Source organism: Oncorhynchus masou, chromosome 24, assembly GCF_036934945.1.
Source record: "Oncorhynchus masou masou isolate Uvic2021 chromosome 24, UVic_Omas_1.1, whole genome shotgun sequence".
NCBI lineage: Eukaryota > Metazoa > Chordata > Actinopteri > Salmoniformes > Salmonidae > Oncorhynchus > Oncorhynchus masou.
The window spans coordinates 89343688-89370700 of record NC_088235.1 but is presented as its reverse complement, the minus strand read 5'-3'; the positions used below and the strand labels follow the sequence as shown (position 1 = coordinate 89370700).

The window sequence follows — 27013 nt, the reverse complement described above, 5'->3', positions numbered from 1 at the left end:
CGGATGCCTTTGCGACCCGGCGAGTTCTGGTCCGTTGGTGATTATCTTCCGGACAACAAGAGGCATCAACATGGCTGTCCCAACCGGGAGATCTGTGGTCTTCGTGACTGGAAACGCAAATAACCTAGAAGAGCTAGCAGAATGGTTCACAAGAACCGACATTCCATGTAGAAAAGCCCTACTGTGAACATTAAACGTTGCAGCGTGTGCTGTTTATTAGAGGCTTTACTTTGGCTCTGGCAGCCAACCCATGTGAATGCATGGAAATGACTGACGGGGAATGTGGTGGTGGTTTTAGATTACACTTGCACAGATCAAATGGTTTGATAGCTGTTATTAGCCGATAAAATAGAGTACGGTTCACCACCTAGATTACGGAGACATCATTTATAGATCGGCAGGTAAGGCTGCTCTCGATCGGCTATATGTTCTTTACCATTCGGCCATTAGATTTGCCACCCATGCATTCTATACTCCTCTGTAAACTGGTCATATCTGTATACCCATCGCAAGACCCACTGGTCGATTCTTATTTATAAACCCATTTTAGGCCTCACTCCCCCCTATCTGAGATATCTACTGCAGCCCTGATCCTCCACATACAACACCCGTTCTGCTGCAACAAACACTCAAACTGGACGGTTTCATCTCAATCTCTAAATTCAAAGACTCAATCGTGGACACTTACTGACAGTTGTGACGGGTGGGTATCATTTGGGGAACGTTCCAACAGGAATCTGTTCCAAAAACTTCGTAAATAGCAAGGATGCCAACCAACAACACATACACAGTTGTATAGCGGCAGAACATGATACCGGGTGGGCCATTTTGTTACGTTTTTCACACACCAGGTTTATTCCGAAAAATATCTGTCCTCACTCTGGTAGCCTATGGACAAACATTAAGAATAAGCGACGTGGGAGTTGATCATGCTACTTTGTATGCGCTGTTTGTTGGCATCCTTGTTATTAACGAAGTTTTTGGAGCAGATTCCTGTTGGAACGTTCCACAAATGATACCCACCCGTTGTGACTGCTTTGCGTGATGTATTGTTGTCTCTACCTTCTTGCCCTTTGTGCTGTTGTTTGTGCCTAATAATGTTTGTACAATGTTTTGTGTTTCTACTATGTTGTGTTGCTGCCTTGCTATGTTGTCTTAGTTCTGTCTTTATGTAGTGTTGGCTCTTGTCGTGATGTGTGTTTTGTCCTATATTTCTACATTTTTAAAATCCCACCCCCGTCCCAGCAAGAGGCCTTTTGATAGGCCGTCATTATAAAAAACATTTGTTCTTAACTGACTTGCCTAGTTAAATAAAGACAATAAATAGATGGAAATATGTGTTGTACAAAGATAACATTAACTGAGTTACAGAAGTTTTGCAGTCTTGACTAAAAGTCCATGCTATTTAAAATACTGCTCTGTTCTCTGACCAACAGGGGATTCAGATCCTGGGGGACAAGTTTCCCTACAAACTAGTGTCCAAGAAGATTGACTGTGAGTACACCTTATCACTGGTTCCTGAATAAACTGAAGCCAGAAGGTAAGCAATGACTCATATAAGCTACAAAGACTATGTTATGTATAAATTAATACAGTTACTTACAGTAAATGTAAAGTTACCAATTATTATGTAAACGTGTGTGAACTGTTAAGGACCCGGTTTGGTTCTAATGATGAACTTAGCCTTAAGATGCTTTTTTAAATTATATAGGATCATCTGATTCTCATGATGAACATCCTTAAGATGTTTTTTATTTGATTATATAGGATCATCTGGTTCTCATGATGAACTTAGCCTTAAGATGCTTTTTTAAATTATATAGGATCATCTGGTTCTCATGATGAACATCCTTAAGATGTTTTTATTTGACTATATAGGATCCTATGGTTCCAATGATGAACTTAGCCTTAAGATGCCTTTGGGCATCGGCCCAGGTCAGTTTAAGATGCTGGCTGGGTTTGAGGACAAGTCAGCCTGGGCTCTGTGTACCTTTGCCTTCTGTCCAGGGAAAGAGGAACCGGTACAACTCCTCAGAGGGATAACTGAGGTAAGAATATCACACACACACACCACACTGAACATTACATTACATTTACATTTAAGTCATTTGGCAGACGCTCTTATCCAGAGCGACTTACAAATTGGTGAATTCACCTTATGAACATCTCTGCATGCTTGCTCTAATATACAGTACCAGTCAAAGGTTTGGACACACCTACCCATTCCAGGGTTTTTCTTTATTTTTAATATTTCCTTCATTGTAGAATAATAGTGAAGACATTTCAAACTATGAAATAACACACGATATCTTGTAGTAACCAAAAAAGTGTTAAACAAATCAAAATAGATTTTATAGTAGCCACCCTTTGCCTTGATGACAGCTTTGCACACTCTTTGCATCCTCTCAACCAACTTCATGAGGTAGTCACCTGGAATGCATTTCAATTAACTGCTGTGCCTTGTTAAAAGTTAATTTGTGGAATTTCTTTACTTCAATGCGTTTGAGCCAATCAGTTGTGTTGTGACAAGGTAGGGGTGGTATACAGAAGATAGCCCTATTTGGTAAAAGACTAAGTCCGTATAATGGCAAGAACAGCTCAAATAAGCAAATTGAAATGACCGTCCATCATTACTTTAAGATGGTCAGTGTATCAGGAAAATTTCAAGAACTTTTAAAGTTTATTCAAGATTTTTCTTTAATGAGTTGGACTGGAAGGATATACTCCAAACACCCGAACAGGCCCTCATCCCTGTCATTCATAGGTGAAAGAAACATAGATTTTGTGGAATGAGATCGGGGTGCCTTGTGAGGATCAGGCGACGAGAGGCTAATCTGCCTTTGCCATCCATACTGTTAGCCAACGTTCAATCGCTGGAAAATAAATGGGACGAACTAAAAGCATGTATATCCTACCAACAGAACATTACAAACTGTAATATCTTATGTTTCACCAAGTCATGGCTGAACAACAACATTAATAACGTACAGCTGGCGGGTTATACACACTATCGTCAGGATAGAACATCAGCCTCTGGTAAGACACGGGGTGTGGCCTATGTATATTTGTAAACAACAGCTAGTGCACAATATCTAAGGAAGTCTCAAGGTTTTTCTCGTCTGAGGTAGAGCATCTCATCTCATCTCTACAAGCTGTAGACCACACTATCTACCTTGAGAGTTTTCATTTGTATTTTTCGTAGCTGTCTTACATACCATTACAGACCGATGCTGGCACTAAGATCGCACTCAATGAGCTGAATACCGCCATAAGCAAACAGGAAAACGCTCATCCAGAGGCGGCGCTCCTAGTGGCCGGGGACATTAATGCAGGGAAACTTAAATCAGTTTTTACCTAATTTCCATCTGCTAATCAAATGGCTACTCAGACTATTTGCATTGCCCCCCCCCCCCCCCCCCCATTCTACACTGCTGCTACTCTCTGTTATCTATGCATAGTGTCACAGGCCGGCTCATAGCCTGTGGCAAAAATGAGGGGATGCAAACAACAGGTATAGGCCAATCAAAAAGGTTCTTTATTATAAACCAAAACTATTTACTTTAAACAAAGAAAAATGAATGAGGTGTGAAAGTAAGGTGTATGTAAAGTGCAGGGATGCATGAATCTGTGTGTGTGAATGACTGAGTGAAAACTATGCAAAACTACAAAGGAACAAACAAAACAGGATCATACCTGGAGGAGCAGAGAGAGAGAGATTAGTGAAGCCGTTTAAATACCCTGAGCCCAATCACGAATGACCCTCCTCTGCCTGCAGGAGGAACCGCCCCTGCACTGCAGATGGGGGGGCAATAGTCACTTTAATAACTCTACCTACATGTACATATTATCTCAATTACCTCGACACCGGTACCCCCTGTATATTGCCTCGCTATTGTTATTTTACTGCTGCTCTTTAATTATTTGTTACTTTTATCTCTTACTTTTTTAGGTATTTTCTTAACTGCATTTATTGGTTAAGGGCTTGTAAGTAAGCATTCCACTGGACCTGTTGTTTTCGGCGCTTGTGACAAATAAAATGTTGTTTGACTCTGTGAATCAGGCGTTCATGGAAGAATTGCTGCAAAGAAACTTCTACTAAAGGACACCAATAAGAAGAAGAGACTTGCTTAGGCCAAGAAACACGAGCAATGAACATTAGACCGGTAGAAATCTGTCCTTTGGTCTGATGAGTCCAAATTTGAGATTTTTGGTTTCAACCGCTGTGTCTTTGTGAGACGCAAAGTAGGTGAACAGATGATCTCCGCATGTGTGGTTCCCACCGTGAAGCATGGAGGATGAGGTGGTGTGTGGGTGCTTTGCTGGTGAAACAGTCAGTTATTTATTTAGAATTTAAGGCACACTTAACCAGCATGGCTACCACAGCATTCTGCAGCGATACGCCTTCCCATCTGGTTTGGGCTTAGTGGGACTATCATTACTTTTTAAACAGGACAATGACCCAACACACCTCCAGGCTGTGTAAAGGCTATTTGACTAAGAAGGAGAGTCATGGAGTGCTGCATCAGATGACCTGGCCTACACAATCACCTGACCTCAACTCAATTGCGATGGTTTGGGATGAGTTGGACAACAGAGTGAAGGAAAATCAGCCAACGGTCAACCAAATCGTTTCTAGTCATCTCATCCTTCCAGGCTTTTCCTTCTCTTGACTTTATAATGCGATTGGCAACTTTCATAAATTAGGTGCATTACCGCCACTGACCTCATTCGTCTTTTAGTCACCCATGTGGGTATAACCAATGAGGAGATGGGCGAGGTATGACTTGCAGCACGAACTGCGTCAGAAATAGAACTGACTTCTATTTTAGCCCTTGGCAACGCAGACGCTCGTTGGCGCACAATAATTGAATAACTTAGTCAGACTGTTAGCTTACACCGGGGTTTGCGTGGTCTGGTGTGAATTTCATCAGGAGTGGATTTTATACGTTTTAGTAGAAAAGGGCGGTTCCATGACGCCGACGTAATGTCCATGCTCACGTGGGTGTGGCCATTGATTTGGTTAACTTCATATGAAAAACCCATACTCTCATTTAAAGGTTAACATCACATGACATCTTTTTGTCACTAAAGCACTAAATAAACTTCAATTAGTGCTAAATACAGCTGCTAGAATCCCGACGAAAACCAAAAAATGCAATCATATAATTCCAGTGCTAGCCTCCCTACACTGGCTTCCTGTTATGGCAAGGGCTGATTTCAAGGTTTTACTGCTAACCTACCAAGCTCCTACCTATCTCTCTGATTTGGTCCTGCCGTACATACCTATACGTACGCTACGGTCACAAGACGCAGGCCTCCTAATTGTCCCTAGAATTTCAAAGCAAACAGCTGGAGGCAGACCTTTCTCCTATAGAGCTCAATTTGTATGGAATGGTCTGCCTACCCATGTGAGAGACGCAGACTCGGTCTCAACCTTTAAGTCTTTACTGAAGACTCATCTCTTCAGTGGGTCATATAATTGAGTGTAGTCTGGCCCCGGAGTGTGAAGGTGAACGGAAAGTCTCTGGAGCAACGAACCACCCTTGCTGTCCCTGCCTGGCCGGATCCCCTCTTTCCACTGGGATTCTCTGCCTCTAACCCTATTACAGGGGCTGAGTCACTGGCTTACTGGTGCTCTTTCATGCCGTACCTAGAAGGGGTGTGTCACTTGAGTGGGTTGAGTCACTGATGTGATCTTCCTGTCTGGGTTGGCGCCCCCCCCCCCTTGGGTTGTGCCATGGCGGTGATCTTTGTGGGCTATACTCGGCCTTGTCTCAGGATGGTTGTTGAAGATATCCCTCTAGTGGTGTGGGGGCTGTGCTTTGGCAAAGTGGGTGGGGTTATACCCTTCCTGTTTGGCCCTGTCCGGGAGTATCATCGGATGGGGCCACAGTGTCTCCTGACCCCTCCTGTCTCAGCCTCCAGTATTTATGCTGCAGTAGTTTGTGTCAGGGGGCTAGGGTCAGTTTGTTATATCTGGAGTACTTCTCCTGTCTTATCCGGTGTCCTGTGTGAATTTAGGTATGCTCTCTCTAATTCTCTCTTTCTCTCCCTCAGAGGACCTGAGCCCTAGGACCATGCCTCAGGACTACCTGGCATGATGACTACTTGCTGTCCCCAGTCCACCTGGCCGTGCTGCTGCTCCAGTTTTAACTGTTCTGCCTGCGGCTATGGAATCCTGACCTGTTCACCGGACGTGCTACCTGTCCCAGACCTGCTGTTTTCAACTCTCTAGAGACAGCAGGAGTGGTAGAAATACTCTTAATGATCAGCTATGAAAGGCCAACTGACAATTACTCCTGAGGTGCTGACTTGCTGCACCCTCGACAACTGCTGTGATTATTATTATTTGACCATGCTGTTCATTTATTAACATTTGAACATCTTGGCCATGTTCCGTTATAATCTCCACCCGGCACAGCCAGAAGAGGACTGGCCACCCCTCATAGCCTGGTTCCTCTCTAGGTTTCTTCCTAGGTTTTGGCCTTTCTAAGGAGTTTTACCTAGCCACCGTGCTTCTACATCTGCATTGCTTGCTGTTTGGGGTTTTAGGCTGGGTTTCTGTACAGCACTTTGAGATATCAGCTGATGTACGAAGGGCTATATAAATCCATTTTGATTGGATCTTTTCACAAATAGTTTAATGAGTAATCACATACGTTTCACAATATTTAGATGTAAACCTGACAGCTGGGAAATGTACAGGGAGCCACAATCTACACCCAGAAAGGGCCACATCATGACACTATTTTGACGAATCTCAAATATAAAATATATTTTGATTTGTTTAACACATTTTTTTGGTTACTACATGATTCCGTGTGTGTTATTTCATAGTTTTAATGTCATCACTATTATTCTACAATGTAGAAAATAGTCAAAGTAAAGAAAACCCCTTGAATGAGTAGGTGTCCATACTTTTGACTGGTACTGTACATGTCTTTTATCTGAACTGTTACATTGTAGAGCCTAGAGGCCCAGAGACTTTGGATGGGACCCCTGTTTCCAGGCAGACTGATACGACAAAACAAAAGCAGGACTTAATGCAGGACATTTATTTTACTGGGTTTATGCATCACACTTTACCTGTCTTTTATTGAACCAATTGACAGAAACTAATGATAGTGATTGTTTCACTGATGATTAGTAAGTTCTCTCTCTCTATCATCCCTGTAGTTATGCTGAGCTACCCAAGGAGGTGAGGAACACCATTTCCCATCGGTATCAAGCTCTGGCAGCCATGTCTGAACACTTCTCCTCTCAGGACAATGGCACACCAGACAGCAAGAAGAAGAAATGGCTATTAACCACTGATCTAGCATCAGATCACATAACCATTAGAGGGATACAAAATCTGACCCTGTATCAGTGGTGGGGCAACTTCTACCTACTCTGACTTATGGGTATCAGAGTCTGAGCCAATCAAACAGTTCTGATGTTGATTTTAGATAGTGGTGCTTTTGATACAGTGCCTTCAAAAAGTATTCACACCCCTTGACTTTTTCCACAGTTTGATGTGTTTCACATGGGATTAAAATTGAAAAGGAATTGTCAACGATCTACACAAAATACTCTACAATGACTAAGTTGAAGATTTTTTAAATCAATTTATAAAACACAAAACACTAATATATCTTGATTCGATAAGTATTCAACCCCTTGAGTCAATACATGTTAGAATCACCTTTGGCAGTGATTACAACTGTGAGACTTTCTGGGTAAGTTTCTAAGAGCTTTGCACACCTGGATTGTACAATATATGCAAATTAGTATTTAAAAAAATTCAAGCTCTGTCAAGTTGTTAGTTGATCATTACAACACAGCCATTTAAATCTTGCCATAGTTTTAAGTCAAAACTGTAACTATGTCACTCAGGAACATTAAATGTTGTCTTGGTAATTGGCCTTGTGTTTTAGATTATTGTTCTGAAAATATGTAGAATGGTGCTGTAGTGTTGGATTTGCCCCAAACAACACTTTGTTTTCAGGACATAAAGTTAATTTCTTTAGTACATTTTTTGCAGTTTTACGTTAGTGCCTTATTGTAAAAAGGATGCATGTTTTGGAATATTTTTTTTGGTACTGGCTTTCTTCTTTTCACTCTGTCATTTAGGTTAGTATTATGGAGTAACTCCAATTTCTTTGATCCATCCTCAGTTTTCTGCTATCATAGCCTCATTGTGAAATCCCTGAGCAGTTTCCTTCCTCTCAGGCAACTGAGTTAGGAAGGACGCCTGTATTATTGTAGTGATTGGGTGTATTGATACACCATCCAAAGTGTAATTAATAACTTCTCCATGCTCAAAGGGATGTTAAATATCTACTTTTTAATATTTACCCACCTACCAATAGGTGCCCTTTGTGAGGCATTGGAAAACCTTGCTGGTCTTTGTGTTTCAATCTGTTTTTGAAATTCACTGCTTAACTGAGAGACCTTAAAGATAATTTTATGTGTGGTGTGCAGAGATGAGGTAGTCATTCATGTTAAACACAATTATTGCATCTGTGCAACTTATGTGACTTGTTAAGCATATTTTACTCTTGAACTTATTTAGGCTTGCCATAACAAAGGGGTGGAATACAATATTGACTCAAGACATTTCAGCTTTTAATTTGTACACATTTCTAAAAACCTAATTCCACTTTGACATTATGGAGTCTTGTGTGTAGGCCAGTGACACAAAATCTAAATTTAATCGATTTTAAATTCAGTCTGTAACATAACAAAATGTGGGGGAAAGTGAAGGGGTTTGAATACTTTCTGAAGGCACTCTATATGCTTTCCTTAAACTGGAAGAACTCAATATGTATTGTGTCCTTTGTCCAACCTGGATTATTTTTTTTATTTCACCTTTATTTAACCAGGTAGGCTAGTTGAGAACAAGTTCTCATTTGCAACTGCGACCTGGCCAAGATAAAGCATAGCAGTGTGAACAGACAACACAGAGTTACACATGGAGTAAACAATGAACAAGTCAATAACACAGTAGAAAAAAAGGGGAGTCTATATACATTGTGTGTAAAAGGCATGAGGAGGTAGGCGAATAATTACAATATTGCAGATTAACACTGGAGTGATAAATGATCAGATGGTCATGTACAGGTAGAGATATTGGTGTGCAAAAGAGCAGAAAAGTAAATAAATAAAAACAGTATGGGGATGAGGTAGGTGAAAATGGGTAGGCTATTTACCAGTAGACTATGTACAGCTGCAGCGATCGGTTAGCTGCTCAGATAGCAGATGTTTGAAGTTGGTGAGGGAGAGAAAAGTCTCCAACTTCAGGGATTTTTGCAATTCGTTCCAGTCACAGGCAGCAGAGTACTGGAACGAAAGGTGGCCAAATGAGGTGTTGGCTTTAGGGATGATCAGTGAGATACACCTGCTGGAGCGCGTGCTACAGATGGGTGTTGCCATTGTGACCAGTGAACTGAGATAAGGCGGAGCTTTACCTAGCATGGACTTGTAGATGACCTGGAGCCAGTGGGTCTGGCGACGGATATGTAGCGAGGGCCAGCCGACTAGAGCATACAAGTCGCAGTGGTGGGTGGTATAAGGTGCTTTAGTAACAAAACGGATGGCACTGTGGTAAACTGCATCCAGTTTGCTGAGTAGAGTGTTGGAAGCAATTTTGTAGATGACATCGCCGAAGTCGAGGATCGGTAGGATAGTCAGTTTTACTAGGGTAAGTTTGGCGGCGTGAGTGAAGGAGGCTTTGTTGCGGAATAGAAAGCCGACTCTTGATTTGATTTTCGATTGGAGATGTTTGATATGAGTCTGGAAGGAGAGTTTACAGTCTAGCCAGACACCTAGGTACTTATAGATGTCCACATATTCAAGGTCGGAACCATCCAGGGTGGTGATGCTCGTCGGGCATGCGGGTGCAGGCAGCGATCGGTTGAAAAGCATGCATTTGGTTTTACTAGCGTTTAAGGGCAGTTGGAGGCCACGAAAGGAGTGTTGTATGGCATTGAAGCTCGTTTGGATGTTAGATAGCACAGTGTCCAAGGACGGGCCGGAAGTATATAGAATGGTGTCGTCTGCGTAGAGGTGGATCAGGGAATCGCCCGCAGCAAGAGCAACATCATTGATATATACAGAGAAAAGAGTCGGCCCGAGAATTGAACCCTGTGGCACCCCCATAGAGACTGCCAGAGGACCAGACAGCATGCCCTCCGATTTGACACACTGAACTCTGTCTGCAAAGTAATTGGTGAACCAGGCAAGGCAGTCATCCGAAAAACCGAGGCTACTGAGTCTGCCGATAAGAATATGGTGATTGACAGAGTCGAAAGCCTTGGCAAGGTCGATGAAGATGGCTGCACAGTACTGTCTTTTATCGATGGCGGTTATGATATCGTTTAGTACCTTGAGTGTGGCTGAGGTGCACCCGTGACCGGCTCGGAAACCAGATTGCACAGCGGAGAAGGTACGGTGTGATTCGAGATGGTCAGTGACCTGTTTGTTGACTTGGCTTTCGAAGACCTTAGATAGGCAGGGCAGGATGGATATAGGTCCGTAACAGTTTGGGTCCAGGGTGTCTCCCCCTTTGAAGAGGGGGATGACTGCGGCAGCTTTCCAATCCTTGAGGATCTCAGACGATATGAAAGAGGTTGAACAGCCTGGTAATAGGGGTTGCGACAATGGCGGCGGATAGTTTCAGAAATAGAGGGTCCAGATTGTCAAGCCCAGCTGATTTGTACGGGTCCAGGTTTTGCAGCTCTTTCAGAACATCTGCTATCTGGATTTGGGTAAAGGAGAACCTGGAGGGGCTTGGGCGAGTAGCTGCGGGGGGGCGGAGCTGTTGGCCGAGGTTGGAGTAGCCAGGTGGAAGGCATGGCCAGCCGTTGAGAAATGCTTGTTGAAGTTTTCGATAATCATGGATTTATCGGTGGTGACCGTGTTCCCTAGCCTCAGTGCAGGGACTTCCCTGAACAGTTGCATATCGCGGGGACTATTCGATGCTATTGCAGTCCGCCACAGGATGTTTTTGTGCTGGTCGAGGGCAGTCAGGTCTGGAGTGAACCAAGGGCTGTATCTGTTCTTAGTTCTGCATTTTTTGAACGGAGCATGCTTATCTAAAATGGTGAGGAAGTTACTTTTACAGAATGACCAGGCATCCTCAACTGACGGGATGAGGTCAATGCCCTTCCAGGATACCCGGGCTAGGTCGATTAGAAATGCCTGCTCACAGAAGTGTTTTAGGGAGCGTTTGACAGTGATGAGGGGTGGTCGTTTGACTGCGGCTCCGTAGCGGATACAGGCAATGAGGCAGTGATCGCTGAGATCCTGGTTGAAGACAGTGGAGGTGTATTTGGAGGGCCAGTTGGTCAGGATGATGTCTATGAGGGTGCCCTTGTTTACAGAGTAAGGGTTGTACCTGGTGGGTTCCTTGATGATTTGTGTGAGATTGAGGGCATCTAGCTTAGATTGTAGGACTGCCGGGGTGTTAAGCATATCCCAGTTTAGGTCACCTAAAAGAACAAACTCTGAAGCTAGATGGGGGGCGATCAATTCACAAATGGTGTCCAGGGCACAGCTGGGAGCTGAGGGGGGTCGGTAGCAGGCGGCAACAGTGAGAGACTTATTTCTGGAGAGAGTAATTTTCAAAATTAGTAGTTCGAACTGTTTGGGTATGGACCTGGAAAGTATGACATTACTTTGCAGGCTATCTCTGCAGTAGACTGCAACTCCTCCCCCTTTGGCAGTTCTATCTTGACGGAAGATGTTATAGTTGGGTATGGAAATCTCTGAATTTTTGGTGGCCTTCCTGAGCCAGGACTCAGACACTGCAAGGACATCAGGGTTAGCAGAGTGTGCTAAAGCAGTGAGTAAAACAAACTTAGGGAGGAGGCTTCTGATGTTGACATGCATGAAACCGAGGCTTTTTCGATCACAGAAGTCAACAAATGAGGGTGCCTGGGGACATGTAGGGCCTGGGTTTACCTCCACATCACCCGCGGAACAGAGAAGGAGTAGTATGAGGGTGCGACTAAAGGCTATCAAAACTGGTCGCCTAGAGCATTGGGGACAGAGAGTAAGAGGAGCAGGTTTCTGGGCATGGTAGAATATATTCAGGGCATAATGCGCAGACAGGGGTATGGTGGGGTGCGGGTACAGCGGAGGTAAGCCCAGGCACTGGGTGATGATGAGAAAGGTTGTATTTCTGGATATGCTGGTTGTAATGGGTGAGGTCACCGCATGTGTGGGAGGTGGGACAAAGGAGGTATCAGGGGTATGAAGAGTGGAACTAGGGGCTCCATTGTGAACTAAAACAATGATAACTAACCTGAACAACAGTATACAAGGCATATTGACATTTGAGAGAGACATACAGCGAGGCATACAGTAATCACAGGTGTTGAATTGGGAAAGCTAGCTAAAACAGTAGGTGAGACAACAACAGCTAATCGGCTAGCACAACAACAGCAGGTAAAATGGTGTTGACTAGGCAACGGGGACGACAGATAAAACATAAACAAGCAGAATGGAGTACCGTGATTAATGGGCAGTCCAGCGTGCATCAGCTATGTAGCCAAGTGATCAGTGTCCAGGGGGCAAGGGAGCTGGATTGGTGAGTGTTATCCAGGTTAAAAAAACTAACAATGACGAAATAGCTTGTAGCTAGTTAGCTGGTTAGCTTCTGGAGGTTCTTGAGTGTGTTCTAAAAATTAAAAATAATAGCGATTCCGTATCACATTGGGTGAGGCAGGTTACCAGAAGGTATAAACAAATTAAAAATCGAAAAGAGATAGAGTAAATATGGGTCTAGTGAGTGTTTGGGACGCGGCGATTCAGACGGTTAGCAGGCCTGTGCTAACAAGCTAACAGTTAGTAGGCCGGGGCTAAACAAGGTAGCAGTTAGCGGACCGGGGCCAAACAAGCTGGCAGTTAGCGGGCCGAAATAGCAAGCAAGGAGATAGCAAGGGCTAGAGAGTTAGCCTTTGGGGGACGTCGCGATGGGGTGAGTCTGTTTATTCCTCTTCATGCGGTGACATCGATAGACCGGTCGTGGGTCCGGGTATTGTAGCCCAGGAGTATGCTACGGTGGTAGGTATTGTAGCCCAGGAGTCTGCTACGGTGGTAGCACAGGGGCTCTGGCCGGGCTAGCTTCAAGCTAAGTGGGTGGAAACGCTAGCCAGGAGTAAATCATCCGGGGTTGCGGTTTAGCTAGATAGCTAGTTGTGAAGATCCAGCTGAAAGATGTTCCGTTTGCGGTGGGAATCCGGGGATAAAAAATAAATAGGTCCGTTATGCTCTGGTTAGAGTCGCGTTGTTCGAACTGGCGAGAGCTTTCCGAGCTAAAGGTTAGCTGAAGACCGCTAGCATAGCTGGTAGTTAGCTGGCTAGCTTCAGTTGAGGGGTTCCGGTTCCGAAGTAAATATAAATACTTAGGAAAAAAAGCTACATTGGGTGAGGCGGGTTGCAGGAGAGTATTTGGAAGCTGAGGTTTAGCAAAATGTTTTAAAGGATATGCGAAGAAAAATATGTAAAAACAAAAAAAGACGATATATACAAGGGACACGACTCGACCCGTCTTACTGCTACGCCATCTTGGGAACGACGAGTCTTATGTGGGTTTAGAACCAAGACTTTTTGCTTTCTAGAGTGCAGACTCCAAACCAGGACTATACTCATACTGTATGTGTGATGTGTTACTGAGGCAGGTTCTGTGAGTGTGTATGGAGTGCCCCAAGAGAAGTGTATAATAAACCATAAACATTCTGCCATCCTTAGTTTTATTTCTCTTTACGGAAGGAACACAGTGAATGTTTTCTCTTCTGTTTCTCACACTTCAATTCCCTCCTCTCCACTCGTTTCCCCTCATCACCTCTCCTCGTCTTGTCTCCCCCTTCTCTGGTGAAGGTCCCATGAGTTGACGTGTGTTTTATTGTGGAAAACATTAATGTGCAGCTGATGGGGAAAACAACTGCACTAACACATCAACCTCCACTAAAATGGAGTCTTCAGTCAATATTGACCTGTGAATGAATGCTCTTCATAATTGGCCTCTTTGGTCCAAGGCCTTCCTTCTGTGTTCACAGACCTGAAAGAGCTGAATGGATGGAAGCAGTGGATGGATAGGGGCTATTTGGTGACTGATTCCATTTCTTCCCCTTCTTATGATAGTGAAAGGATATGCGACTGAGTTATCATCCTCCTAGAATCTAGAAGTTATTGATTTTTACAGATAACTATTATTTAGAATAGATCATCTTTATTAGACATTGGTATGAATTTGTACATCATTTAATATACAGAAGTACAATGCACAGGAACATGCAATATTTCAATACATGCTGAGCGAGAGAGCAGCAAGTTTGTCTCTGAAAATGTTTCCTTCTGGGGGGGAGAGGCACTATGTACAGGACAGATGGGTGGAATGAGTTTTATACACAGTACACACATTAGACCTTGTATGATCACTGATGTGTGAGAGCAGTAGACTTGATAATGTTGGCTTTTCCCCCAATCCTTCTCAAAACTATACATGAAATACAATAAAAGCACTACTCAGATGACCAAACAGTAGAAAAATAATTCCTCTATAAACATATTTGTGGACCGTGCCACAGCAATTGCCTTTCCACAGAAACAAGATACCTGCAGGGGGTTCCATTCATAATGCAATTTGCTAGAATAATTTTAAATCTCAATCACTATAGTGGCCAGTTATGGTAACTACTAGGCCTATGCATTGATGAAGGTGGTGAATAACACTAACAACTTGCCACCACATTAGCTGCTCTAAAGCTGTCAGTCTTTGAAGGACAGACATAGAAAGTCTTTGGTTTGTATGAAGAGGCCTCCTCAGCTCTACTGGCGGCCCAGCCTGACATCGTAGGACACGATGTGGAAGTTGTCCCAGGCGAAGAGCTTCCTCTGGGCATGGTTGTAGTCCACCATGCTGTTGTAGCGGTACTTATTCCTGAAGGGTAGCGCCACCTCCTTCCCCTGGCCAGTAGCTGTGTCAAACATAAAGTTGATGGTGGTGTTGGGAGCCGTGTAGCTGGCCACTGTGTACAGACGACCACAGATGACGAAGGCGTTAGCCACGCTGGTCTTCCTGATGCTGGTCTCCCAGCTCCTCTTCACCGCCAGGCTGTGTGGGTCCAGCTGAGACACCACTATGGCTCCTTTAGCCTTGTTGGTGCTGTAGACGGCCCACAGGCCCTGCTCGTCCACCCCCAGGTCCACATCGGTGTAGCCCCCCCAGGAGTAGGGGAACTGGCCGTGGAAGCCAGCGTGGGGCAGGTCTCGGCGGGAAGCGATGCTCTCAGACACCAGGTCGTACCTCAGCAGGGTGCGGCTGCGGCGGCGCTGGTAGTACAGAGAGCCTCGGTACAGAGTTGCTCCAGTACTCTCCACTGGCTCCGGTAACAGCAACACCTTGTGATAGATAATGATAATACAGCCTGGTCAATGATCACACTTTACATTATACCTCAATATGTTATCATGGTTAAGGTAAAGGTTAGTTATGGGGAAGGTAATCTGATCCTAGATCTGTGGTTAAGGTTAGCCTCTAGGACTATCCCATGCCAGTCAGTCACCTTGGAGGGGAAGCCTTTAGAGAGCTGATCCATGTCTTCGTAACCAAAGAGCTGTCTGACTTCTGACCCCACTGTATCAATGCGCCACACCATCTTCCCTCCATAGGGCGCCACAGCCTCTGGGTCCTGCATCCACACCCCGTACTTACCAGCTATACTGTCAGCCTTACGATGGGACACTGGCTCACCTATTGATATCAACTCTCCACAGCCTGTGAGAGAGGAGGGGAGAGTTAGAGACATTAAGAGAGAGATGGAGAGGGCAGTTAGAGACATTGAGTGAGAGATGGGGAGGGGGACAGTTGTTAGAGGTGTCTATTTTAGACTATTGAGATGCACCCTGTAAGAGAGAGTGACATTTGAAATGTCTTTATTCTTTTGTGAGTGTAATGTTTACTGTACATTTTTTATTGTTTACTTCACTTTTGTTTATTATCTATTTCAAAATCAAATCAAATTTATTTGTCACATACACATGGTTAGCAGATGTTAATGCGAGTGTAGCGAAATGCTTGTGCTTCTAGTTCCGACAATGCAGTAATAACCAACAAGTAATCTAACTAACAATTCCAAAACTACTGTCTTATACACAAGGATAAAGAATATGTACATAAAGATATATGAATGGGTGATGGTACAGAGCAGCATAGGCAAGATACAGTAGATGGTATCGAGTACAGTATATACATATGAGATGAGTATGTAAACAAAGTGGCATAGTTAAAGTGGCTAGTGATACATGTATTACATAAAGATGCAGTGGATGATATAGAGTACAGTATATACGTATACATATGAGATGAATAATGTAGGGTATGTAAACATTATATTAGGTAGCATTGTTTAAAGTAGCTAGTGATATATTTTACATCATTTCCCATCAATTCCCATTATTAAAGTGGCTGGAGTTGAGTCAGTGTGTTGGCAGCAGCCACTCAATGTTAGTGGTTGCTGTTTAACAGTCTGATGGCCTTGAGATAGAAGCTGTTTTTCAGTCTCTCGGTCCCAGCTTTGATGCACCTGTACTGACCTCGCCTTCTGGATGATAGCGGGGTGAACAGACAGTGGCTCGGGTGGTTGTTGTCCTTGATGATCTTTATGGCCTTCCTGTAACATCGGGTGGTGTAGGTGTCCTGGAGGGCAGGTAGTTTGCCCCCGGTGATGCGTTGTGCAGACCTCACTTCCCTCTGGAGAGCCTTGCGGTTGTGGGCGGAGCAGTTGCCGTACCAGGCGGTGATACAGCCCGCCAGGATGCTCTCGATTGTGCATCTGTAGAAGTTTGTGAGTGCTTTTGGTGACAAGCCAAATTTCTTCAGCCTCCTGAGGTTGAAGAGGCGCTGCTGCGCCTTCTTCACAATGCTGTCTGTGTGGGTGGACCAATTCAGTTTGTCTGTGATGTGTATGCCGAGGAACTTAAAACTTACTACCCTCTCCACTACTGTTCCATCGATGTGGATAGGGGGGTGTTCCCTCTGCTGTTTCCTGAAGTCCACAATCATCTCCTTAGTTTTGTTGACGTTGAGTGTGAGGTTATTTTCCTGACACCACACTCCGAGGGCCCTCACCTCCTCCCTGTAGGCCGCCTCGTCGTTATTGGTAATCAAGCCTACCACTGTTGTATCGTCCGCAAACTTGATGATTGAGTTGGAGGCGTGCATGGCCACGCAGTCGTGGGTGAACAGGGAGTACAAGAGAGGGCTCAGAACGCACCCTTGTGGGGCCCCAGTGTTGAGGATTAGCGGGGTGGAGATGATGTTGCCTACCCTCACCACCTGGGGGCGGCCCGTCAGGAAGTCCAGTACCCAGTTGCACAGGGCGGGGTCGAGACCCAGGGTCTCGAGCTTGATGACGAGCTTGGAGGGTACTATGGTGTTAAATACCGAGCTGTAGTCAATGAACAGCATTCTCACATAGGTAGTCCAGATGGGTTAGGGCAGTGTGCAGTGTGGTTGAGATTGCATCGTCTGTGGACCTATTTGGGCGGTAAGCAAATTGGAGTGGGTCTAGGGTGTCAGGTAGGGTGGAGGTGATATGGTCCTTGTCTAGTCTCTCAAAGCACTTCATGAAGACGGAAGTGAGTGCTACGGGGCGGTAGTCGTTTAGCTCAGTTACCTTAGCTTTCTTGGGAACAGGAACAATGGTGGCCCTCTTGAAGCATGTGGGAACAGCAGACTGGTATAGGGATTGATTGAATATGTCCGTAAACACACCAGCCAGCTGGTCTGCACATGCTTTGAGGGCGCGGCTGGGGATGCCGTCTGGACCTGCAGCCTTGCGAGGGTTAACACGTTTAAATGTTTTACTCACCTCGGCTGCAGTGAAGGAGAGTCTGCATGTTTTCGTTGCAGGCCGTGTCAGTGGCACTGTATTGTCCTCAAAGCGGGCAAAAAAGTTATTTAGTCTGCCTGGGAGCAAGACATCCTGGTCCGTGACTGGGCTGGTTTTCTTTTTGTAGTCACCTTGCCCTGATTAAAAGCAGTGGTTCGCGCTTTCAGTTTCACGCGAATGCTGCCATCAATCCACGGTTTCTGGTTTGGGAATGTTTTAATCGTTGCTATGGGAACGACATGTTGTTGTCTGACGCAATACGAAACATATTCCAGTCCACGTGATGGAAGCAGTCTTGGAGTGCTGAATCAGCTTGGTCGGACCAGCGTTGGACAGACCTCAGCGTGGGAGCGTCTTGTTTTAGTTTCTGTCTGTAGGCAGGGATCAACAAAATGGAGTCGTGGTCAGCTTTTCCGAAAGGAGGGCGGGGCAGGGCCTTATATGCGTCGCGGAAGTTAGAATAACAATGATCCAAGGTTTTGCCAGCCCTGGTTGCGCAATCAATATGCTGATACAATTTAGGGAGTCTTGTTTTCAGATTAGCCTTGTTAAAATCCCCAGCTACAATGAATGCAGCCTCAGGATGTATGGATTCCAGTTTGCAAAGAGTCAAATAAAGTTCGTTCAGAGCCATCGATGTGTCTGCTTGGGGGGGAATATATACGGCTGTGATTATAATCGAAGAGAATTCTCTTGGTAGATAATGCGGTCGACATTTGATTGTGAGGAATTCTAAATCAGGTGAACAGAAGGATTTGAGTTCCTGTATGTTTCTGTGATCACACCACGTCTCGTTAGCCATAAGGCATACGCCCCCGCCCCTCTTCTTACCAGAAAGATGTTTGTTTCTGTCGGCGCGATGCGTGGAGAAACCCGCTGGCTGCACCGACTCCGATAGCGTCTCTCCAGTGAGCCATGTTTCCGTGAAGCAAAGAACGTTACAGTCTCTGATTTCACTTGCATTGGCAATGTAAACATATGTTTCCCATGCCAATAAAGCCCCGTAAATTTAAATTTAAATTGAAGTGAGAGAGTGAGAGAGTGAGTGAGAGAGTGAGTGAGTGAGAGAGGAAGAGGTGTGTGTAGAGATGATCTGTAGTAAATCATATTGTTGGATAGGAGGATGGAGGGAAGAAGTCATGGCTTCTGAAAGATATGAGAGATGATCTGTAGTAAATCATGTCGTTGGATCAGGGAATGGAGGGAAGAAGTCATGGCTTCTGAAAGATATGAGAGATGATCTGTAGTAAATCATGTTGTTGGATAGGGGGATGGAGGGAAGAAGTCATGGCTTCTGAAAGATATGAGAGATGATCTGTAGTAAATCATGTTGTTGGATAGGAGGATGGAGGGAAGAAGTCATGGCTTCTGAAAGATATGAGAGACGATCTGTAGTAAATCATGTTGTTGGATAGGGGGATGGAGGGAAGAAGTCATGGCTTCTGAAAGATATGAGAGATGATCTGTAGTAAATCATGTTGTTGGATAGGGGGATGGAGGGAAGAAGTCATGGCTTCTAAAAGATATGAGAGATGATCTGTAGTAAATCATGTTGTTGGATAGGGGGATGGAGGGAAGAAGTCATGGCTTCTAAAAGATATGAGAGATGATCTGTAGTAAATCATGTTGTTGGATAGGGGGATGGAGGGAAGAAGTCATGGCTTCTGAAAGATATGAGAGATGATCTGTAGTAAATCATGTTGTTGGATAGGGGGATGGAGGGAAGAAGTCATGGCTTCTAAAATATATGAGAGATGATCTGTAGTAAATCATGTTGTTGGATAGGGGGATGGAGGGAAGACGTCATGGCTTCTGAAAGATATGAGAGATGATCTGTAGTAAATCATGTTGTTGGATAGGGGGATGGAGGGAAGACGTCATGGCTTCTGAAAGATATGAGAGATGATCTGTAGTAAATCATGTTTTTGGATAGGGGGATGGAGGGAAGAAGTCATGGCTTCTGAAAGATATGAGAGATGATCATCAGTCAGTAGAGACCTAGTAGGTCTACAGCATGTTGGGTTGACATACTCAATGTGTGTGTGTGTGGTACAGAGTTAGTAAGGCAGCAGCTGATCAGATGCAGGAAGGAATCCTTCACCACTTCAAGTCTCTCACTCAGCGAATGATCAGGCTGCTGTAAATTGACCAATTCCTAAAATACACTCAGAATATTCAAGACAGAATGGTGTGTGTGAGGCAGAGAAGGGGGGGTGTAACTCTGGATGTAAGGTTAAATGTAAAGGTGTTACAGGCACAGCCATCACTGATATTCATTATTCCAGCACACACATTCATTTCAGCATGTTTATTTTGTTGGCGTTTCAGTCGTTTTCGAGATGTGACAGAAACGGCAACAGAAATGTGCCAGGGTAACACGCATGATGGAGATAATCTTATCAAAGATGTGACAGAAACGGCAACAGAAATGTGCCAGGGTAACACGCATGATGGAGATAATCTTATCATAGATGTGACAGAAACGGCAACAGAAATGTGCCAGGGTAACACGCATGATGGAGATAATCTTATCATAGATGTGACAGAAACGGCAACAGAAATGTGCCAGGGTAACACGCATGATGGAGATAATCTTATCCTAGATGTGACAGAAACGGCAACAGAAATGTGCCAGGGTAACACGCATGATGGAGATAATCTTATCATAGATGTGACAGAAACGGCAACAGAAATGTGCCAGGGTAACACGCATGATGGAGATAATCTTATCATAGATGTGACAGAAACGGCAACAGAAATGTGCCAGGGTAACACGCATGATGGAGATAATCTTATCATAGATGACAGAAACGGCAACAGAAATGTGCCAGGGTAACACGCATGATGGAGATAATCTTATCATAGATGTGACAGAAACGGCAACAGAAATGTGCCAGGGTAACACGCATGATGGAGATAATCTTATCATAGATGTGACAGAAACGGCAACAGAAATGTGCCAGGGTAACACGCATGATGGAGATAATCTTATCATAGATGTGACAGAAACGGCAACAGAAATGTGCCAGGATAACACGCATGATGGAGATAATCTTATCATAGATGTGCCACTCAGTGCGCTCAGAGAGCTTCAATGGATCTCGTTCCCTGTCAGGCACTAAATATACAAACACATGCAGTCTCATGCACTGGTGTTGGTATTTGCCCTAATATATGCCCTGGTATTCTGTGGGTCAGCTGTATGGGGGAGAGGGGGTTACTGTGTAATAATAATGGGTCTGTTGGGACCGCGTCAGGTTAATGAACTATTTAATACTCCAGGTGGGTGTTCAGGACAGCTGTGTGTTCAGGTGTGTGTCTCACCTGTGCTGTCCTCTGGGCCCTCAGGACTAGGAGCAGGAATCTCAGTCACTTCAGCCTTCAACTCCTGGAGCACTGGATTACCACCATACTGCCATGCTGGGTCTGGAGTGAGGGGGGGTTATGTTATGATCAGTACAAGTGCAAAGGTCACATCAACCTCACTGCCAGGCGTATCACTAAGATAGCGGGAGAATACAACAATGCCAAGTGCGGAGCAGAGATTGTAGAGGGTTGGCTGGTTTTGAAGGAGGAGCTGGAGACCCAGACGTGTGAATGCCTGTTCGGCGGTTGTGTTTGTGTTGAGTAAGCCGTGGCCTTTTGAACAGGAGGACCTATAGACCTAATATTTATTATTATGACAGTATTAAAGCATTGCACGGTGTCTAATGTCTCTATGTATATTTCAGAAATGTGGAACTACTATGATGTTGTCAAGCAGCAATACTTTGTGAAGACCAACAACCCACTGGACACACAGTGGTTGAACAAACATTTTTTCCACTGACTTTCAATGAATTGACATCTGTGCCCAGTGGGAAGGCACTGGAGGACTAGCATCAGGCCTTCGGGGGCTCTTGGTGGTGCCACACACCCCACGGTTTTGGAGTTCATCGATGTCCTGCAACAACAACAGGCTCTGACTGAACCTCAACTGGACCAGCACTTCGCTGGCAACCTACCATCACCAGAGAGAGTCTGCACTAGCCTGGAGAAGGTAAAGAGGCTTGTGGGGGACTACCACAATCTACCCCTGATGGATTACCTGCGACACATTGACACATTCCAGCTGCAGGCGTGATGACTGCATCAAACCAACAATCATAAAAAGACGATCTCCTGGCACATCTGTCCATGACACTGGACACTGTCTTCATTGTGTACTTTTTACTTTTTTATTAAGCTATATTCATTCTGTTGAAATAAGATATGTACACGAACATGCAAACACACACTCAGTGGTACTACAGAAGACGCCATACCTCTCAGGCTGCCAGTGTCCCATTGTCTTCCAGGTCTGGAAACCAGGTGAGAGAGAACACCAGCACCTGCAAACACATACTGGATTTAGTATCACACACAATGGTCACACTGAAGGCACCAACACCGACCATGCAATGACCATTGAGGCCAGAGCAGCCCACATCAGCCAGCCATGGGGTATCTCTGTGTTTGTGTGTTGGGCGGGGGTCTGTGGCAATAGTACTGACAGCAGGTAATGTAAGAGGAGGAAAAAACACTCCTGAGTGGATTACCAGCTACTGTGGATTACCAGCTACTGTGGATTACCAGCTACTGTGGATTACCAGCTACTGTGGATTCTGGGAGCCCCCCGCCATCTGCCCTGCTGCCACAGATAGCAATTCCTCATACCAGTTTAGTTCAACTAGAACAACTCCAAACACTAGCCCAAGCCTCACCCATCAATCCCCATCCCCTCTGCACCATACCCTCTCCTGCTCCCTTCAGTCTTTCAGCCCCTCAGACAACCATTACAATTGATCGTTTTTTTTAATGCTTCAGAAGTGTTGATAAACAGCAGCCGTGACTGGTCTACAACAGTGATGGATGCTAATGTGTTTACGACCTTGTAATGGTACAAGGCATGTGTGTGAAGGGTTTACAGGCTCCTAAAGAGCAATAATGATGCAGAACGTGTTAGCCTTAGCATCTGGAAACTGAAGTTGATTTACTCTTTTGAGGAAGAGAGTGGGTGAGGTTGGGGTAAAGTTGGAGGAGAAGGAGAGGATGTGGGGTTTGAAGGGGGAGACCAGGGCTAAGTTCAACAGGCACAAAACAGAAGAAAGGGGTTTTGAAATGGAGGAAGTACAGCCTGACCTTACACAATGAGAATGTCCATTATTGTTTGCTTCTGTTCATACCTTGTATGGCCAGAGTCAATGGATCCTTTCTGGGTGGATGAGTATGGGGAGAGGGGGGTGGTGGGGTGAAAGGGGTAAGGGGAAGAGTCTTGCTTCCCTAAACTACATAAGTGTTTCCAGAAGGCCAGGTCATTTATCATCTGAGGTAAACAAGTGCATATTGTTTCTCTCTCTGTGTGAGTTTTTGTGTGGATGAGTATGGGGAGAGGGGGGGTGAAAGGGGTAAGAGTCTTGCTTCCCTGAACTACATAAGTGTTCCCAGAGGGCCAGGTCATTCAGCATCTGAAGTAAACAAGAGCATATTGTTCCTCTGGCTCTCTCTCTCTCTCTCTGTGTGTGTGTGTGTGTGTGTGTGTGTGTGTGTGTGTGTGTGTGTGTGTGTGTGTGTGTGTGTGTGTGTGTGTGTGTGTGTGCGTGTGCGTGTGCGTGTGCGTGTGTGTGCGTTTGCGTTTGTGTGTGTGTGTTGGATATCAGGGCTTATCCGGCAGAACATCAAGACCCCCAGACTGAAAAACCAAAACATATGAACACGCACACATGCACACTCTCTGACAACGGCCCAATCCCTCAAAACCCATTAGAAAATGAATGTAACAAAATATATTTAGGGAGAGGTGAGTCAGTCGCTACAGATGTTTTTAGAACCAATATGAAACCCACTTCATATTTCAGTTCACCTGGTTAACCATCAACCTCATCTTCTATATGCCTAATTCTGACTGACCAGCCCTAGCTACCCACTATATAACCAGGAAGTCCCAATGAGTTAAACAATTAAAGGAGACATGAATAAAGCATGGCCTGTTACAGGGCCAGAGAGGTGTTCTAATCTTACTCAGTAGAGCCCACAGTATTTCAACTGGTCCAGTAAAACTGGGCTCTATCAGCCAAGGTCAGCTGGGGATTTATGTTGTGTTTGTTGAGCGATGGCTGTTAAAACCAAGGACCCCTTTACCATACCTCACAACACATATGCGAGCACACACATATGCACACAAACACACAAGTTGAAGGTAGTTTCGCGAGCCATTGCTAAATATCGTTAGCGCAATGACTGGAAGTCTATGGGAACAGCTCGCAAGCTTGGTATTCATGAGTTCATCTGAATCTGGGTAAATAAAGAAATTGCTTAATTGCCAAAATTGTGCAAAATTCCTTTAAAAGCTTGTCTTAGCAGAAATATTGAACGTGTATTTTATTTTGTCATATTTTGGGAGTGGCGGAATATGAATATAGAGGAAACACTGTAATTGTTTTACTTTTCACTCTTCTCTTCCCTTTTCATGTTTCCTTCTCTCTGGCTGTGATTTGTTTTCCATATGCCTGTCCCCTGGGTGTGTATTTGTGTGGAGCTGTATGGTGCTCCCCCAGCATTCTATCTGTATGTTTCAGCCTGCAGGTGCTTACATGAGGATCTAACCAGATGCCACAGAACCATGTAGGGAAATATATCAAATCAAATCAAATTGATTTATATAGCCCTTCGTACATCAGCTGATATCTCAAAGTGCTGTACAGAAGCCCAGCCTAAAACCCCAAACAGCAAGCAATGCAGGTGTAGAAGCACGGTGGCTCGGAAAAATAGGGCTGCTCCAATAGGGCTGCTCCAATAGGGCTGCTCCAATAGGGCTGCTCTGGTATATGGAGGTGGTGTATGGGATCTTAGCAAAGAAGGATTTACGGTTTAAGGCTATCTCGGTTTTACAAGACACACACAGAGTTGAGCATCATCGAACCTAAGGTGAGATGGAGGTGAGACTGAACCCCCCTCCCCGTATAATGTAGGAAGTTCAGGGATGCACCATCATAGAGAAGGTTCTGGTCGTAAATACCAGACTAATCCTGTCTGTCACTGGCTGTCTTCTAGAACTTTCTCCCTCCCTCTGCTCTTTAAAACAGACCGATAGCTGAGAAACCTGACCTTACTTCTGCATCCTTGCTTGTGTTGCCCAAACACAGACATGTACACACACACGCCCACCCATATGCACACACAGGTCTGTGGCGTCATGTTTTTACTCTGCTCTTCCAGTTAACTCAGAATCTCCTGACTCACTATAAAACCACAAGACACAGGATCTGCAGCAAAATAGGTCTCATAGAGGGAATGGGGAACACTTACAGTTACAACACAGTCTGTCTACAACACAGTCTGTCTACAACACAGTCTGTCTACAACACAGTCTGTCTACAACACAGTCTGTCTACAACACAGTCTGTCTATAATGTTTGCACCACTTAATCAGGAATCTTATGAACTTCCGACCCCAGCAGAGGAGAGAACAGACAGAGAGAATGTTGTTACTCACCTCCGGCAGGTCGCAGACCACTGTCCTGTAGTGGGATGCTGGGTGGCAACAGAGGGGGTTGTGGGTAGCAAGGTCTGCTCTGCAGTCTCTCCGTCTCTCTCCTCATCTCCTCCATCCTCCTCTGAAGCCCCTCCACATCTCTCTCCAGATGCTCTTTCTCTCCCTGCAGCAGGATCCTCTCTCCCATAGCCTGGGTCAGAGCCTCCTGGAGACCAGCCCCAGGACCCCCTATCTCCCCTCCAGTCAGCCTGGCCACCAATACCTCCAGCAGGCTGAGTCTAGCCTTGAGCCCCTCCATCTCTGGTCCTCCGGAGACTGTAGGGGAGCAGCTGGTCTCGCTGGGGCTGGGCACGGTGAAGGTGTACTGACAGTTCCCGCTGTGGTCGTTCCCCCTCCAGAGAGTGGCACGGTCCTGCCCCTCACTGTACCCCAGCAGACAGAACACACACACGCTAAGCAGCAGCCACATGGTGGATACAAACAGCTACACACACAGATGTAGACTAGACGTGGTTCTTCTGCTCTCTCACACTCTCTGTCTTCAGGGTCTTTCTTCCACCACTCTGTGTTTCAACCCTTCTCCTTTTTCTCTAGCTGTGGTAATTTCCCCTTCTATCTTTTCACTTAATTCTTACCCAACTGTCTTCCTTTTCCTTGTTTTTCTCAATGTGTTACAGCAGATTATTGTTCTTATTCTCTGATTAGTCTGTCTGTTTTCTTGCTGCTGCCTGTCTGTCTCTCTTCTTTCTGTTCTGGTCTGTTTGTTTCTCAGGTCAGGGTCCTCAGGTCTCTGAGTCCCTCTCAACAACTCAGGGATATTTATACAATCTGGGAAGGAGGGAGAGGAAAGAGAGGAGGTGAGTAAGGAGAGAAGAGGAAAGAGAGAGAGGGGGAAGGAAGAAAAGGCGGGAGAGATGGGAGGGGTAAGGACTGTTTGTGTGTTTTCACGTGCATGCTGATGTATGCATGAATGCCTGGGTGTGCATGTGCACATGCAGAGAGGGTAAGCAAGGAGAGACTACAGGCTCGCTCTCACTTTCTATATCCAGTTGCACTCCCTGTCAGCTATAACAGAGCTGGGCTATCTGTAGCTACGTGCGGTGTTTGGTCCCAGGGATAGGGGGGCATGGCAGGGGAGTCTCCACAGGGATGGGAGGGGTAGCTGGGCTTTGGGGGATTAAGTTACCATCCCATAAAGACAGAGAGCCCCCATAGGGTGCCAAAATGTGATGCAAGCAGACAATTGGTTTGTCATAAAAGAGACTGATCACTACAGGACTCCTGACCCATGCTGTCCAGATTCCAATCACCAGTTTGAAGGGCTAGACTTATGAGTCAACCGATAGCTGGATTACTTGTGTGTGTGAGCATGTGTGTGCATGTGCATGAATGGGTCTGTGTGTGTTCACCAGATGCTTTTCCACTCATAACTTTTAAATGTACTTTAATATAACATGAGTCACACACCTGCTCTAGACCTTTTAATCTCTCTCTCCTTCTCTATATCCCTCTCCCTGTCGATCCATCTTTCACAGAATAACAGACACACACTCCCTCCTCACCCTCATGTGATGCATTTTTGTATGATCCCTTGTTCATTTTCAAATTGAACTCAAGACTA

At 45.0% G+C, this 27013-nt stretch overlaps 1 protein-coding gene and 1 long non-coding RNA gene across 2 annotated transcripts; one reads left to right on the top strand and one right to left on the bottom strand.

Annotated features, from left to right (window-relative positions):
• The first annotated feature begins 22 nt into the window (after window positions 1-22).
• On the top strand, window positions 23-9494 carry LOC135512965 (uncharacterized). Its single transcript, XR_010451473.1, has 4 exons — window positions 23-401; window positions 1437-1540; window positions 1879-2048; window positions 6058-9494. It is a non-coding gene; the product is annotated as an uncharacterized LOC135512965 (long non-coding RNA).
• Window positions 9495-14195: 4701 nt separating this feature from the next.
• Window positions 14196-26208, bottom strand: LOC135512964 (myocilin-like). Its single transcript, XM_064935522.1, has 5 exons — window positions 25393-26208; window positions 22184-22249; window positions 21204-21305; window positions 15552-15763; window positions 14196-15387 (listed from the first exon to the last, which is right to left on the bottom strand). Exons 1-5 carry the CDS (start codon window positions 25859-25861, stop codon window positions 14815-14817), a joined length of 1422 nt encoding a protein of 473 aa, XP_064791594.1. The 5' UTR covers window positions 25862-26208; the 3' UTR covers window positions 14196-14814.
• Between the last annotated feature and the right edge of the window lie 805 nt (window positions 26209-27013).